This window comes from Natator depressus, chromosome 2, assembly GCF_965152275.1.
Source record: "Natator depressus isolate rNatDep1 chromosome 2, rNatDep2.hap1, whole genome shotgun sequence".
Taxonomy (NCBI): Eukaryota; Metazoa; Chordata; order Testudines; family Cheloniidae; genus Natator; species Natator depressus.
The window spans coordinates 109,813,142-109,830,317 of record NC_134235.1 but is presented as its reverse complement, the minus strand read 5'-3'; the positions used below and the strand labels follow the sequence as shown (position 1 = coordinate 109,830,317).

The 17,176-nt window shown below is 41.9% G+C and overlaps 1 protein-coding gene across 1 annotated transcript; it reads right to left on the bottom strand.

The window, feature by feature from the left end:
• Positions 1–1,010: 1,010 nt before the first annotated feature.
• Positions 1,011–16,540, bottom strand: FAM8A1 (family with sequence similarity 8 member A1). The gene is made up of 5 exons (XM_074944844.1): positions 16,159–16,540; positions 13,177–13,297; positions 6,365–6,488; positions 5,172–5,311; positions 1,011–4,644 (listed from the first exon to the last, which is right to left on the bottom strand). The coding sequence occupies exons 1-5, from the start codon at positions 16,538–16,540 to the stop codon at positions 4,500–4,502; spliced, it is 912 nt and encodes a 303-aa protein (XP_074800945.1). The 3' UTR covers positions 1,011–4,499.
• Between the last annotated feature and the right edge of the window lie 636 nt (positions 16,541–17,176).

Here is a 17,176-nt window from a genome sequence, read left to right as displayed (position 1 = left end):
ATGGCCTCCACACAGGAAGGAAGGAAGGAAATTGTAGCAGTTCCTACAGTATGCCTGAAGTGTTAGCTAAACCTTAAAAATAAACATCCCTTTTATCCTAGCCAAGCCATACTTACAGTGAAGAGCTACTGATGCTCTACAGGAAAAAATGTCAACCGGTGGCAGCTCTCCAGCAATAGTATTAGCAACTTCCAGAGCTGCAACTCTTCCCATTGCTGCAAGGATTCTGCATCATGACTGAGTTAACCTTGTTATAAAGCAAAGCACACACTCCTAACAGGTAATTTCTTCTGAAATATGCCTAAACATGCCTCTTGCAAAGAGAATGTTTCAACCTCCCACCTTTAGGTAGTCTCCTTCACAGACCTCTGAATTTTAATATCTAGGCTGATCTTAATCACTCCTCAACAATACAACACTTCTCCAAAAGAGGAGACCATGATTAGCTTGTCCTTTTTCCCTGTCACTATTTTTACCTTGCATCTTTCATACCTAATGCTTTAGCTGAAGTAGGAATACAAAAGGGTACTTGTATTTTATACAGACCAGCCTACACTCACTGATTGGCTAACAGCACAATTGACAAGCCATTCATTTTCCACAAGCACAGCTGAACGATCCAGTTTTGTGATAAGTATAGCATAACTTGGTCACATTTAATTTATAGTCTGTTAATTTAGAAGTGAATTCTTATATTGTAAACAGGCAAACAGCTGTAGATGAACTTTTTTTTATGAACGACAGCAAGCTATGACCAAGTGCTGATAATTCAAAGGAATTAATTTCAAAACTCAAATGTTTGTGGTAATGTCACTCTTCAGATAAAAGGACACTTCAGGGCTTAGATTTTTATTGAGGAACTGAATGGTATAAATTGTCTTTGAAGTATCAGACGACTGAATACCCTGACCAGTTCCAAACAAAACAGTGACGGCAAGCACCCATTTGAGTGCAAGAAACAGACTGAAGCCAGAGGCAGTGACATTTGAATTCAAGTACTTTGTAGAAACAAACTTTTATTTGAGATAAGATTAAATATATAAACAAGAGAAAGTCAACAGTTAACTGCAGCAATTCACCATAAATCTGGTCATCTGATTGACATCTTGAGCACTTAAGAGCAGAACCTTGACATGAGATGTCAAGTTTTTTTCTTGATTCTACAATCTCTGAAGTTTTGCTCTAGTACAGCCTCACTATGGTGCAACAGACAACACAAAGTATCATCTATAGGCAACTGATAAGGTAACATGCAGCCTTTTGTGATACAAAGAATGAATTCATTTATATAGCAGAAACTAGATTCCTGTTTAGAATGCTATGAGCCTTTCAGAAATCTGATTTGGGTGTTAGTTTTAAAGGTTAGGACTAATCTTAAGAGTTCAAAAATGCATGTCTTCAGGGAGAAGACCCATACATCATTAGAACAATTTTATGCTGGTACAATTAAGCTTGAGCCACACCTATAAGACATTCCCCCAAGAGTTTGGGGTGTGAAACATTACAGCCTTAGTGAATACAGATTAAATGGGAAGTTATATTCTGTCTAGCCAGTGGAATGATTTTACCTTAACTACACTATTTACTGTTAAATTTATTAAAACTGTACAATTATTTTTGAAGGAAAAGTATGTGCAAAATACACCTTGCAAAGATGGCTCCTTTTAATGCTAATGATTTCTTCCCTAAAATAGCAAGCCTAGCTCCAGTTGTTTGCAATGACTACAGTGTAAAATAAACCCACTACTTTTTAAATCTTTTCTTTGACTGTAATTTCTTTGGACAGGGCTCATTGGACTGTTTGTACAGTGCCATCATAATTTGGGGGGGGGCACTCTTTTAATACAAATAAAAGATGTTTAATTGATGATGGGTCTAGGTTTGGAATCTGGGTCTCCAGCTGAAAAAGGTTTGGTCAGTGTCCTGACTTTAGATACAAGCAGAAGGCTGCCCATCAAGCCAAATAGCCACCCATATCTCAGGGATGGGCAAAATTTTTGACCCGAGGGCCACATCTGGGTGGGGAAATTGTATGCAGGGCAATGAATGTTGGGTTGGGGTACAGAAAGGGGATCAGGGCAGAGGGTTGGGGGCTCAAGGCAGGGGGCTCAGGCCTGTGGGTACCACTCCCAAAGCTCCCATTAGGTGCAGTTCCCCATTCCCGGCCAATGGGAGTTGCAGGGTGCAGTGCCTGCAGGTGAGGGCAGCACACAGAGCACCCCTCGAAGGGGCCACAGGGATGTGGTGCCAGCCACTTCTGGGAGCATCGCAGGCTAGGAGGCTGCCTTAGCCCCGCTGCACCATGGGGCTGGCAATCCTGCAGGCCGGATCCAGCCCACAGGCTGTAGTTTGCCCTCCCCTGCCATATCTGTACTGAAAAGCAATGGCTTAAGCAGAGTTAGCCAGTCATCTCTATCTAGCAGTAGTTCATATTCACTGTTACTGTCATTCTCCCAAAACCCTTTAATTATACTAGTATGACTAACTCAGCTATTTAAGGTTGTAGTGTAGATTCATCTCCCAGCTTTCCGTCATCTAACCTATTCATGCTAGTATTGTATCCAAATAGTTCTGCTTACAGCATGTGCAGAACAGGAACCGCTTGGGAAGGGGAGGGGAGGGGAGGGGGTACACCACACACAATGTGCTGGTGAAACCTGCTGCCCTACCACACAGTGAAACCAGAAAGGAAAGTAGAATATGGTTGTATTTGTACTGCGGCTGAACTCAGTGTTCATCGACTTCATTAGTTCTAGGAATGAGTATTAGCTGAGGTTCAGATTATAAACAGTGGCTCTGCAGTTTAAGAAATTGGCAGTTTCTAATCTGATCTGCAGTTAGTAGGCAAGACTTAAAAATTACAGTGTGTAAGTGGAGACAAAGTTTACAAGAAGCAGTGAGCTGACTCCGGGATGGGGGAGTGGGGGCATCTAATCATGCAAATGAATATACATCTCTGTAAAGCAGACATTCAACCTTTTGCAAGCAGTAAGCAAAAAGCAGATTAAACACCACTGTAGTGAAAATTAGTACAGCTTCATGCTTCCTTAGATCAGAACACTCCCTCAGGAACACTTCAATACTTAGCCCTAACCATACACCAAACAATCGTTAAAATGCTGAACTATTATGAAAGTTGATAGTGGCACTCACCTTCCTAAATTATTTCATTAACAGTACAAATGCTTGTTCTATGTTTAAATTGCACATTTTAAAATACCCTCGCACAAAGTAGATGACAGTCAAGAGTAACTGCTGCAACCACTTGTCAATATTTAGTCCTAAGCCAACTACAGACAGTAATGGGGAATCCCAATTCATAAAAAAAAAAAAAAAAAAAAAAAAAACCACACATTCAATCAAGCTTTTAACAAAAAGTTGGCATTGTTCTTCAGAAGCTCTTTCCCAGTCAATATTACATGAATAAACATAAATGTTAACAAAGCTATGTAATCATGCAAAATATTAGGCTTCTTTATTCATCAGTAGGTATCCAAGTTATTTGCATATAGCAGTGACTAGGCAGAATTTTAAAATATAAAGTGAAAACCAATTTTTGAACTTATCTATACAGTTAGCCATAATTTGTGTTCTGGTTGATATTTCTACATGCTACATATAAACTCCATCTATCAGTTTACATAGTCTATCTGCAACAATTTGAGGGAAGTAAAAACTTTCGTTCCCCTACAAACAGAAGCAACCATTTTCACCTTTTGTTTGTAACCATGTTAATTTTATAGCTCTGAAGTTATTTACACAAACCTAATTCACAAATACCACAGTAACTTATTCTTCCCACAAAGTAGTAGTAACTTAATTTACCTCTTCATTAGGACAGACATAAATAGTAAGTGACTTAATGCTTAACACAATCATGCAAAAAACCTGCCACAATACATGTTTAGATAAGACATTTAAAAAGTGGTAAAGAAATACAATTCTTGAAGTGAAGGAGTTCACTAAGCCTTTTAGGGGTTGATAATACCCAACCACGGCACAATGCATCGGTTTAATGGAAACATTAGCTATATTTTTGCCTCCATCCCCCAAAGAAACACTGCAATCCCCTCTAAGGGATAGTTTCTGTAATGTGTTTTGTAAACATCAACATAGACGACAACTACATTCTCCAGCTTATTTTTGCCATAAAATAATCAAGTTGTAGAACTAGTTCTTCTTAAGATGGCAATATTTCCAGGCATCTCCCTTCTGGAGACTGAGAGATACTGTCCTTTATGGATAAATATAAGCAGTTTCCTTCCTGTCAACCTAATGTTAATACTTCCCAAATTGAATAGGTACTATTTCTCTGAAACCTCTTTGGCATTTAAGAAAAATCAATACTTTCAAGATAATCATTGCCACCATACTGGAATGACTCATTGTTTAATGTCCGAATCGGTCTCCAGTTAGTTTGGGCAAGCAATACTGATGGTCTTCTTTACTTTGTTTTTTAGGAGTTAAAAAAAGTTTGGTAATCTGGGCTTCTTTTGGTATCATCTGACTCCATTTCTTCTTACCACAATAGTTCCTGCTACAATGTCATAGGCTGTTCTGTTATGCTGAAAAAATAGCAGCGTAATGAATGCAGGAAAAAAGGAAGCAATAGAAAAATTCTTGATCAAGGCTCGTATTGTAGACCTAGAATGAGAAGGAAATCAGCTTGTTTTAATTTTCAGTCCCTGCCCAGAGTAGTTTTGCCACTGATCCAGTACCTCAAAGTTATACAGCACAAAGTGAATCATATGGATTTAGAAATCAAGTATTTTAACATGCAAAGCTAAAATATGCCTCTGTTTAAGTGATTAGATAGTCAGTACATGATTCTTGGGTCACTGCAGGATTCTGTCTGATAGTCTCACTGCCAAAGAGAGAGAGAAACTTTAAGGCCAGAAAGGACACTGACCTTCTGCACATTGCAGACTATAGAACCTTGCCCACCCATACCTATAACAGACCAATATTTCAGAAGAAATAGATCCCCTCAATTCTTTAGTGTTAAAAGGCAGACCCCTCACTACGAAGTATGGACTGAGAGATCTCATTATACATGACTGTTTTAATAAGGAAACAAATTAGCAAAATGCTGGCAAAATAATCTTATTTCAAATCACGTACTTGCAAACCTATTAATTTGTGAGTGATACAATTAAGTGAAGAATACTTACGTTGTTATGCTAACATTAGAGGATGGAATCACTAACACACGATTTGGTGCAATAAGTACAGATGTATCACATGTCACAACTCGAAGTCCAAGCAGAAACTTCCCTGGGGTTGCCCCACCAGCTCCCCAAATGCAGATTATCTGCAAGAGAAATCAACCAATTTATTTCTGCAATCCATCACTGTTGGTTGCCCAAAATGTATTAACTTTAGTAAGTCTGATCTATAAATAAGAGCAATCCAAATGGCACTGAAGTCTTAATCTTAATACACTGAATATTTAATTTACATTTATTCTCATGTAGCAAGTTTACATTTATAGTTTTAAAATAAAAGGTTTAAAGTTAGTTTAGCTTGGGTAAGAATTACATGTGTGTTTAGTAAATTGTGTAAAGAGCTAAGCAAATGTAACTAATCCTTGAAAAATAATTGGTTCAAATGCTAAAAAAAGAATGTAACATCTAACAAGACAAGTTTTAGGAGAAGGCTATTCTTGAAATATGGCTAAGAGAACACTAACAAAAACTTGGTTCTAACAGACAAAAGGGTTGTGATGAATTTATAGTAACCTCCAATATTATCTTAAAATATGGGCATGTGTAAAGAGATAAAAGACCAGTTGCAGCTAGCTTTGACATAGATACATTCAAAGAAAAAGGCCCACACTGCCCTAACCCTATCTGGTCTTAGCCAAGGTCGATGGAAAGCTAAGAAAAGAGCAGCCCCAGACTGCCCAAAATTGGTTTTTAGCTGAAGCAAGCAATTGGCAATGGCATCACTTGTTTGTTATACTGTATAAAAAAAACCCATGTTTGCTAAGGGTAGTTGTCATTCCTATCTGATCATGCTGATGCCAGTCAGGATGAGAGAGATGTCCCTAGGATGGGCCTTTTCAGAGTGTACTAATCAACTTATGTTTGCTACTGTATAGATGTACTGATTGCTTATTGTTATTTAGATTTTTAGAGCAATTGTATAATTTGGCCTTTGAATTTAATAAAGGAATTTATGGTTAAATGAACTTCTAGTAGTATCCTATATTAGTAATTCCAACAACTTCAGTTGGTATATTAGTGTTAAACTTCTTAACCAATTAACTAATCAGTTTTCAAATATTTCTGATAGTCATGGAACAACAACATTTGACCTGGATATCCAGCTGATAAGTTAGAATTTAATATTCATGACTAGTTACCTCATAGAAGCAGACTAACAACCTGTAGATAAGGGCCACTACCATCATTTTCTGCAAGTCTTCCATGGATGTGTCTTCATCTATTTCTTCTACTATATAGTGCATAGCAAACTTGGAAATGTCCCTGTACAAAAGAAGACTTCACTTTAACAAGTGAGCCATTCCACAAACCTACTGCATTTGACCTTCATTACGGTATTGCCATACCTGCAGCCACCACTTTGGTTACCCCTTTGGAACCTAGGCCTGGTCTACACTGAAAGGTTATATAGGCATAGCTATGTCCATCAGAGATGTGAAAAAACCACTCCCTTGATAGATGTAGCTATACCAGCATAATCCCTAGTACAGATGTAGTTTGTTGACTCAGCCTCATAGCCCAATTCTACAGTACAAGTTATGTTACGTGGGCATACAGCCACGATTATTAAATTGCTCGTGTGCGCACATTTGGCTCCTTGTGTCAGCAGTACACATCCTTACCAGGAGTGCTTGGTATACAGACTATATTGTCAGTGTGGGACATTGTGGGGCAGCTCCTGGAAGCCAGTAACAGTCAACATAAGCAATGCAGTGTCTAGAGTGACACTGCATTGACCTAATTACACATACCGTGACAATGCCACTCGGGGAAAGCGGCACAGAGAAGCACATTGGCAGTAGCCAAATTTAAGTGAAGACTCTTCCACAGCTAGGTCACAAGGCTGCATACGACTTAACTGTGTAGGATAGACCAGCCCACAGGCTTTCAGGCCAGAAGGGACCATCACGATCATCTAGTCTGACCTCCTGCACATTGCAGGCCAGAGAACCTCACCCACCCATTCCTGTACTAGACCCATAACCTCTGGCTGAGTTCCTGAAGTCCTCAAATCATGATTTAAAAACTTCAAGTTACAGACAATCCACCATTTACTCTTGTTTAAACCTGTAAGTGACCAATGCCCCATGCTGCAGAGGAAGATGAAAAACCCACAGGGTCTCTGGCAATTTTGACCCAAGAGAAAATTTCTTCCCAACCCCAAATATGGTGGTCAACTGGACCCAACATTCAGACACCTGGATAAGAATTCACTGTAGTAACTCAGAGCCCTCCACATCTAGTGTCTCATCACCAGCCATTGGGGATATTTGCTACTAGCAGTCGCAGCTTGGCTACATGCCATTGTAAACAGTCTCATCATACCATCCCCTCCATAAACGTATCAAGCTCAGTCTTGAAGCCAGTTAAATTTTATGCCTTCATTGCTCCTCTTGGGAAGCTGTTCTGGAAGTTCACTCCTCTGATGGTTAGAAATCTTTGTCTAAGTTCAAGCCTACAGTTGTTGATGGCCAGTTTATATCCATTTGTTCTTGTGTCAACACTGGCACCTAACTTAAATAACTCATCTCCCTCCCTGGTATTTATCCCTCTGATGTATTTATAGAGAGCAATCCTATCTCCCCTCAGGTTAGGTTAGGTTTGGTTTGGCTAAACAAGCCAAGCTCTGAGTCTCCCTCGCATAAGGTAGGTTTTCCATTCCTCTGATCATCCTAGCAGCCCTTCTCTGCACCTGTTCCAGTTTGAATTCATCTTTCTTAAACCTGGGACACCAGACCTGCACACAGTATTCCAGATGAGGTCTCACCAGTGCCTTGTACAATGGTTCTAATACTTCCCTATCTCTATTGTAAATACCTCATTTGATGCATCCTAGAACTGCATTAGCCTATTTCACAGCTGCTCACATTAGCAGTTCATAGTCATCCTGTGATCAACCAGTGCACTTAGGTCTTTCTCCTCCTCTGTCACTTCCAACTGATAAGTCCCCCGCTTATAGCAAAAATTCTTTTGTTTGTCCCTAACTGCGTGACCTTGCACTATTAAATTTCATCCCATTTCTATTACTCCAGTTTTCAAGGTCATCCAGACCTTCTTGTATGATATTCCCAATATGGAGGAGGACCGTAATAGCTCTCATCTTTTTGTCATCCACAAATTTTATTAGTACACTCCCACTTTTTGTGCCACGGTCATTAATACAAATGTTAAATAAAACTGATTCCAAGACCCATCCATGAGGAAATCCACTAATAACCTCCCTCCAGTCTGACAGTTCTCCATTCAGTATGACCCATTGTAGTCTTCCCTTTAACCAGTTCCTTATCCATCTTTCAATTCTCATTAATTCCCATCTTCTCCAATTTAATAATTTCCCATCTGGAAATATATCAAATGCCTTACTGAAACTAGGTAGATCTACTGTATTTCCTCTGTCTAAAAAGATCAGTTATCTTTTCAAAGAAAGATCAGGTTAGTCTGGCATGATCTACCTTTTGTAAAACCATGTTGCATTTTATCTCAATTACCTTTTAACCTCTATGTCCTTTAACTACTTTCTCTTTCAAAAGCTGTTCCAAAACCTTGCATACAATTGAGGTCAAACTAACAGGCCTGTAGTTTCCTGGATCATTTTTTATTCTTCCTTAAAAATAGGTACTACAGTAACTCCCCACTTAACGTTGTAGTTATGCTGCTGAAAAATGCCACTTTAAGCAAAAACGATTTAAAGCTAATCCAATTTCCCCATAACAATTAATGTAAATAAGGGGAGGTTAGATTCCAGGGAAATTTTTTTCGCCGGACAAAAGACACACACACAGAGCACAAGTTTTAAACAAAATTTAATACTATACACAGCAATGATGATTGTGAAGCTTGGTTGAGGTGGTGAAATCAGAGGGTGGGATATTTCCCAGGGAATGCCTTGCTGCTAAATGATGAACTAGCGCTCAGCTGAGCCCTCAAGGGTTAATACATTGTTGTTAATGTAGCCTCACACTCTACAAGGCAGCATGAATGGAGGACGGAGACACAACAGACCCATGGCAGTGGCTGCACACATTCCCTGCGGAAACTGAACATGATGCTGAACCCATGCTATCCCACTGGAGCGTACCACTCCCTCCACTTTCCAAAGTGCTGGGAGGGGGTGTGTGGTGTGGTGCGTGCAAGTGTGAGAGTGCGAGCGTGAGGGAGAGTGGGCAAGCACGAGAGAGAGAGAGAGAGAGAGAGAGACACGCGCACTGCCCCTTTAAGTACACTGACCCCACTTTAAGTACACTGCCTTTTTAAGGAGATCAGCAAGCTCCCTCCATCCTGAGCCTTGTCATGTCCCCCTCCTGCTCTGTGGAGATGGGGTACAGGAGCAGGTGGAGGGGGACACCCTAACATCAGCACTCCTCTTCCCCCAGACGCCTGCACAACAAGCAGGAGGGTCCTGGGAGCAGCTCCAAGGCACAGGGCAGGAGCAGCACATGGCAGTGGGGGCACTGACAGCTGAACTGCCCAGCAATTGACAGCCTGATGGGCGGCTGCCACACAGGGAACTTAGGGGAGCTGATGGGGGGCTGCTGGCCCACCCTGGTTCCAAGCCCCCATCAGCTAGCTCCAACTGGCTGCTCTTCCTGCAAACAATGGACAAAGCAGGTGGCTGCCAATCATCATCATAAGGGAGCACTGCACAACTTTAAATGAGCATGTTCTCTAATAGATCAGTGACATAACGAAACAATGTTAACCAGGACGATGTTAAATGAGGAGTTACTGTACCATACAATTAAGCAGTACAACTCCTAGTATGGACACAGTTACAGCGATGTAAAGGTGCTTTATACTGATATAGCTATTCCCATACAGGAAGGAGAATAAGCTATACCAGTATAGGGCACATTTATACTGGTTTAACAATTTAAAAGAAGCCACACCCCTACATGAAATAGTTACACATGCCTAAATATCAAACTTGCATACTTCAGTTACATGTATCCAAAAAAGAGTTGTGTTGTTGTAAAGCCTAAGTTATAAGGCATTATAAAAAAACCTCTCCCCCCCAAAGGCTGCTTAAATTAGGTCATCAAGAGTAAGTGGTTCAAACAACACTGATCCCATCTTCCCATGCAGACTGAGTAGAGTAGAAAAAAGTTTTTCCATGATTAGGATAGCAGTAGTCCCTATAGCTCCTAATCAAGATCAAACCCCATTGTGCTACATGTTGTGCAAATATGTAGCTACAAAGCCCCTGCCCTGAACAGTTTACTCTACTTGGAGAAAAATTATGAAGAGATTCAAAGAGACAAGGAGAAGGGGACAAGAGTAGGAAACTGGATCATGTAGTTACATAGATTAGTTATGTTGCAATCTCAAATTAACTCACTTTTCCCATAACTGCTACACATACAGCCATCATTGGTTGGCTTTCCTTTAAGTATCACAGCAGAAATGAGACTGGAGAGAGTAGTAGTCTTATTGGTTAATTCAGCATTCCAAGCATAAGGGCATGCATAGAAAGCATGAAGATGTTTGCAAAAGCAGACAAATAAGCCTTAAAAATTTGCATCATTTGTGCAGTAGATAGGGGAACAAACAGAGTTAGAAAGGGCCCTGAAGTTGAAAAAAAAGCAGTCATCTGTAGCAGATTCCCTCCATTCCTTCTTTTGTACACTCAACCAAGGAGCAGAACCACTTTGACCTCTTAACAGTCCACTTCTGGGCTACTGCACCAGGTTCGTTATGCCTCCTTCATTATTCTAGATTACCTCTCAGTTTTATTAAAGTAGATCCTTCCTCTGTATACCCACTTGCAGGATCTGGTGCCCCAGGTGTTGAGATGAGGAGTTGTCTTGGAAAGCAATATCCTTTGAGGGGCACACAAGAGATTTTACAGGAAGGCAGCTTCATCACCCAACTCTGTGTAAGGGAGGGGAGCCTCAACTACCTCAGTTCCTACTCTGCTGCCATAGACGGAAAATGGAACTTGCCTTCCTGTCCTAAGGCTAGATCTTCCCTTACGCTAGATTATTTTCATATAGGATAGTTTAGAGTACACAGACTGCCCTTGTCCCGGGGAACAATTGACTCTCCACTGGGACCAAGTTGAGCCCCCAGCCCTTCAAGATGTACATCTCCTGACTGATCATACCTTATACATCCAATACCTTCTTTGTCTTGCACAGCTTGCCACACCTTCACTCCCTTGCACCCCCACTAGAAGGGGGAAGACACTTGAGGCTCAAGGCTCATCTGGTTTTTCCATGCCTACAGCCTGATATTCAGACAGGGCCATTGAGGGAACCGAGACTAGCCTCTGTGCCAAGATCCTCTAACACAGGACCCAAAACAGATATTGCCTTTCTGGCCTTAATGTCGCTGTCTCTCACAGGTCCAAAACTGGAATGCCTTCAGCCTTATACCAGGAGCAAATCCCTTATCCAGCATTGTTAGAAGCAGCTAAATCAGAAGTGGCATGGAAGACCAAACGATCACTGTCTACTGAGACTCTAAAAGTCTTGGCAATGATGCAGGAAAAACCCATCTGAGCACCTACTCCTCATTTGGCACCAACTTTGGACCGATCTTCCAGTGCCAGTACCTTTATAGCGATACTGCAAGTTCATGTAGATGCTCATCAGGGAAAAGAAAGCAGACCTTTCCACACAAGGGGCAGAGTCATCCCTTTCCTCTTTATTATGAACCAGGACTTGGAGATCTTGATGGATGATCAATAGCTGAACATGAGGTCCAGGTGAGATGCAGTGGCCAAAAGGGTTAATGCAATCCTTGGACGTATAGCCAAAGGAATCTCTAGTAGGATTAGGGAGACTGTATTATCTCTATTTGGCACTAGTACAACACCCACTGGAATACTATTTTCAGTTCTGATACCCACAATTCAGAATAAATTGGAGAGGGTCAGAGAAGAGCCACGAGAATTATTAAATGATTGGAAAACATGCCTTATAGTGAAAGGCTCAAGGAACTCAATCTTTTAGCTTAACCAAGAGAAGGTTAACAGGTGACTTGATCAGTCTATAACTATCTACATGAGAAACAAATTCAATAGAGGGCTCTTGAATCTAGCAAAGGTATAACAAGATCTGATAGCTGAAGCTAGACAATTCAGACTAGAAGGCACAAGGGACAAGTTTTTAAACAGCAAAGGTAATCATCATTGGAACTTACCAAGGGCCAAAGTGGATTCTCCATCACTGACAATTTTTAAAATCAAGATTTGATGTTTTTTCCAGTTCAAACATGAATTATTTCAGGTCATGCTAGATGATCCCAGTGGTCTCTTCTGACTTTATAATCTATGAATGTTCTCATGCAACATGTTCTCAAGTAGCATTTAAAATTACATTTTATACAAGGAGTAAAGAGAACAGTCAAGGTTGACAGGTTCCACATCTGACTTATCTTACCTCCTACCCATACTAAAGAATTGCAAAAAAGTGTTTCATTTAGTAAATGCTACTTAGCCTTTTTCTTTAAAATAAATAAATAAAAATTCCACACCAAAGACCGTGGAATTTGTGTAGAACAATTGATGCAGGAAAAAACCTTCAAATATATCAGCTTTCAAAGTTTTTCTAAACACGGCATAAGAGATTTTTGAAAAACCCTGATAGTCTCTTTTAAAAGTACAAGCTAGTTTAAAGTGTTTTCCCAACTGCTCATACTCAGAAATTTTTAAACAAACTGTGAGTGCCAACTATTAAGCTTATTTAACAAAAAAAAGTTAACATTTGAAAGCATTTCTAGGTATCTACAGTAACTTTTTATAATACGCACACCTGTATAATGCATCACTTTATTAAAGATCTATTTTTAAAAGACAAAATAAGTTTGAAAGGATCTTCTTATCAATTAAGGTTCCATCATGTGCTTCTCCTCTGTGTAACCCTAGCTACTCCAAAATACACAATATATATATAATATTCAATCACAAGAGTGAAAAGCTTTATATAATAATGCCTTAAATGGTTTAACTTACTTTATTCCACTGAGATGCATAATACTTAAGACAATGGTTGCCTTTATAAAGAAAAGAATAAAGAAATCCACCATCTCTGCTATAAACCTGTGTGCCAAGGATGGGATAATGTATTCCCGACCTGTAACAAAAACAGTTAATTACCTAAAATTTTACTGTGCTAAAGCAATTTATAACTGAAACCTGAATGTACATTAGTTTGCACTATGCAGAATAAGAAGCAATATTAAAATGGTATTCCACACTGACCCACTGCAGGGAACATTTAAAAATCCTTATTCTGACCCCTGGAAGCTCATATCCTTTTTATTCAATTACCTCCTTAAAATGTACTTTGATACAATGGGAATTGGATGACAACAAGTTAACTAAGCATGTACCTAAACCGAGTATATCTTCGCTGTTGCTCTTCCTAATCCCATCCCCTCCCTGCTCTGTCTGAGTCACATATTACACCCTTGAACAGCTTACTTTTTTGTAGTGTATCATTTTTGCCTTCTATTATGATATTTACAAGGAACTTGATATAGAATGTTTTCCTGAAGTTCAATTTTTTTTATCTGGTATTAAAACTGCCTCCTTCCCACCACTCACTCATTCCACTTTAGAGAAAGACTTCAGAAAGAACTGAGCACCAGCCCTGTGAAAATCAAGGAGGGTCCTTTTAGATATCTCAAGACAGTTGTCCTAAATGCCTAGCCACTCTTGGCCCTAAAACTTTTTTTTTTTTTTTTTTAAACCACAATTAAAGACCAAGAAGTTGTCTATTTTTTTAAACTTCAGGAGAAGTAGACAAGCATTCCTATGCAGACATAGCGGGTTACACTACCATGAGAGAACAGGAAAATGAAAGTGGCTACTCTGGTTTAACTGGCCCTGGTGAAAGAAATGCAATCATTTTTAAAATGGTCTTAATCTCAGGTGGTGGTAGTAATAATACAAGCAAGTTTTCTCTCTCTTTTTTTTTTTAAACCAAAAGGAAAAGTACCATATAAAAGAATTGTAGCTAGGCTGATTCTCCACATTGTATTTCCTCAGCAGCACTTACAGGAGCGCCTGTATGAATGCATCCGATGAAGTGAGCTGTAGCTCACGAAAGCTTATGCTCAAATAAATTTGTTAGTCCCTAAGGTGCCACAAGTACTCCTTTTCTTTTTTGTATGAAACTAATATTCTAACAATTACAATTTAAATATACTCATGCACCTGACTTAATATAACCTTGTTAAAATTCACACAAGTATATTTTGGAAGGGAAAAGGAACCCTTTACTATTCCACTTCTTCCCCCACAATAACCTCTACCACCAAAAAAGGCATCTTCACAAGGCATCCACAGAAGCTGCACAAACAGCACTCTAAAAACTAGCCTCAACAAATTGCTTGAGAGCAGCACAAAGCTCTCAGCCTCTGTGTTCTTGTTTTTAAAAGGCAAATACACTTAGAAGAGCGATTAGGTAAGAAGGGCACCGTCTTACTATTTGTTTCTGTGCATCTTCCTTTTAAATCTGCTTACCTCACTGACAAATTCAGTCTCATTAATGCTAAAAAATAGCAAAACAGATTCAATTCCCATTCTTGCATTGTCACAACTGTCAAATAAATTCTAATTGTACAATCTTTAACCAAAGATGAGGCAAGAACACAGCTGGACTTCCTCACACCAGGTTGAGCATGCAGTGCCAGAAGGTAGGAATCAAGTCAACTTTCTAATATGAGAATGTTTAATATGAAAGTTAGTGATATGGAACCTCTGATTTTATTCTTCTGACTACAGCCACACTAATATATTAAATGCAGCAACAACTGGTTAAGATGGAAGGTAAGCGTTAAGGCTGTGAAAGTCCGGATTTAAATATGACAGACTTGTTAAAGTATCTTAGAATTCCGAAATCTATTAACATGGATGGTGCTACTAATATAATACTGCACATGCTATTATTTGAGAATTACTGTCTATGCTGAATTAAGAATTATTTTATTGCTTCCATGAAATTTTGACTGTGGTCACAACCACTGTTCCCTCTAAACTGTGCACGCACACACAGATCCTAAACCCTGCGCACACGGCGAAACACCACGAGCACAAAAATTTGCACAAAAGCACAACAATTTGCACAGAAGAAATTTTTTGCGCACACGGCCTGTCAAAAATTAGAGGGAACATTGGTCACAACTATCTTTGATATTCAAAATCACTTTCAGATGCCAGTGAAACACACAATACCAACTATCCATTATTCCACACATTATTCTCTGGCATAGTAAATTAGTGTACTGATTTCTGAAGAGGATAAAATTGTTGATTCAATAATAAAATGATTTTATTTAGTACTTGGATCACCACCATTTTTTTCATTAGGCAGCTAAAGGGCGTGTCATACACTCAAGTTCAGAGGCATTAAACAATCCCAACAACACTGGTGCTTCTATAAAGCTCTTTGAGGATTTTGAGAAGCATTACAACCTTAGCACCTAAACCTCATCAGTCATAGTTCCCCTACAGTAAAATGAAGAAACTGAAGCACAGAGATTAAGTTTGCCTACACACCACAAACCAGTGGCAGGGCCTCGTATGAAATACAGAAGCTCCCACTCCCAGGCCAACCACAACGCTATGCTTCGAAAATATAAAACGCTAAATATTAGACCCGAACAAGGGCTCTGTGTAACTGGGCTCTGTCCTGAACAGAAGTCAGCCCAGTGAAGGATATCGCCTCACCCACCTAATTCACAACAGCAAAGCCCCATCACAGACAAGCCCGGCCCAAAGTCCGCCTGGAGACCAGCAGTGGGAGAGGCGGCACGGGGGAAGACAGGCACCCGCAGGACGCCCCGACCACTCAGCTCAGAGACCCAGCCGGGGCCACCCGCTTGAGTCGGACACGAGCTAGGAGACTCCTTCCCCAGCTGCCCCCAAGCCTGCCCCTCGGCCGGGGTCTCTCGCCAGCCACGGCCCGCCTCCCCTCCCCGCCAGTCTCACCTGCCGGCCGCCCGCTCCCCCTCGGGGCGCTGCTGGCGGCGGGGCCGGGCCGGGGCACCGCGGCCAGGCGGGCGGCTCCCGGCCAGGCGGGCGGCGCGCGAGGTCCCGGCGCGGCGGGGGCGGCGAGGAGGTAGCAGGGGCCGTAGTAGGCGGGCGGCGGCGGGGGGCAGCCGGCGGCGGGCGGGCCCGGGCTGCCGTAGGGGGCGGCGGCGGCGGCCAGCAGCGCGGGGAGGCTGCTCTGCCAGCTCCAGTAGCCGCAGTACGAGTCCCAGAGCCACTGGTGCACGCGCCGCGCGTACTCGCCCGCGCTCAGCGCCTTGGCCTCGGGGCCCTCGGCCCCCGCCGGCTCGGGCTCGCCCGGGGCTGCCGCGACCCCCGCCATAACCCCGTCCCCTCCTCCGCCTTCCCTGTGACGCACACCCGCTCCCCGACCCCGCTCCCCGACTGCGCAGGCGCGGGGACCCGCTCCAGCCCATCCAGCCCCCAAGGGGAGGGGGGCGGCAGGAGACAAGCTGAAGAGCTCTTCCCCCCCCCGCCGCCGAGGTGAGATGGTATGGCCCAGGGTTAAGGCGGGAGCTGCTGGCGCTGTGGGGGCGGAGCTCGGGACCGCAGAGTCCCGGGAACGGAATTGCAAGGGGGCGGGGCCTGCCTTTGCGCTGCAGGGACCCCCCTTTCCATCCGCCCAGGTTTAGTGCAACGGGGCCGCCCCTAAATCAGGTGACCCGGCTGGGAGGACGGTCCCTAATTCTGAGTATCAGGGGGTAGTCGTGTTCGTCTGTACCCACAAAAACAACAAGGAGTCCGGGGGCACCTCCAAGACTAACAGCTTTATTTGGGCATAACCCACGAAAGTTTATGCTCAAATAAATCTGGTAGTCTTTTAAGGTGCCCCCGGACTCCTAGTTGTGAGCATTTCAGTGTCACCAGGGGTAGGTGGGTCTAAGGAAATCACCCCCAAAAACGTGTTACCCCATTCATGGAGAGCCCCCAGGAGACTGCCCTGCCCACCTGGTGGCAA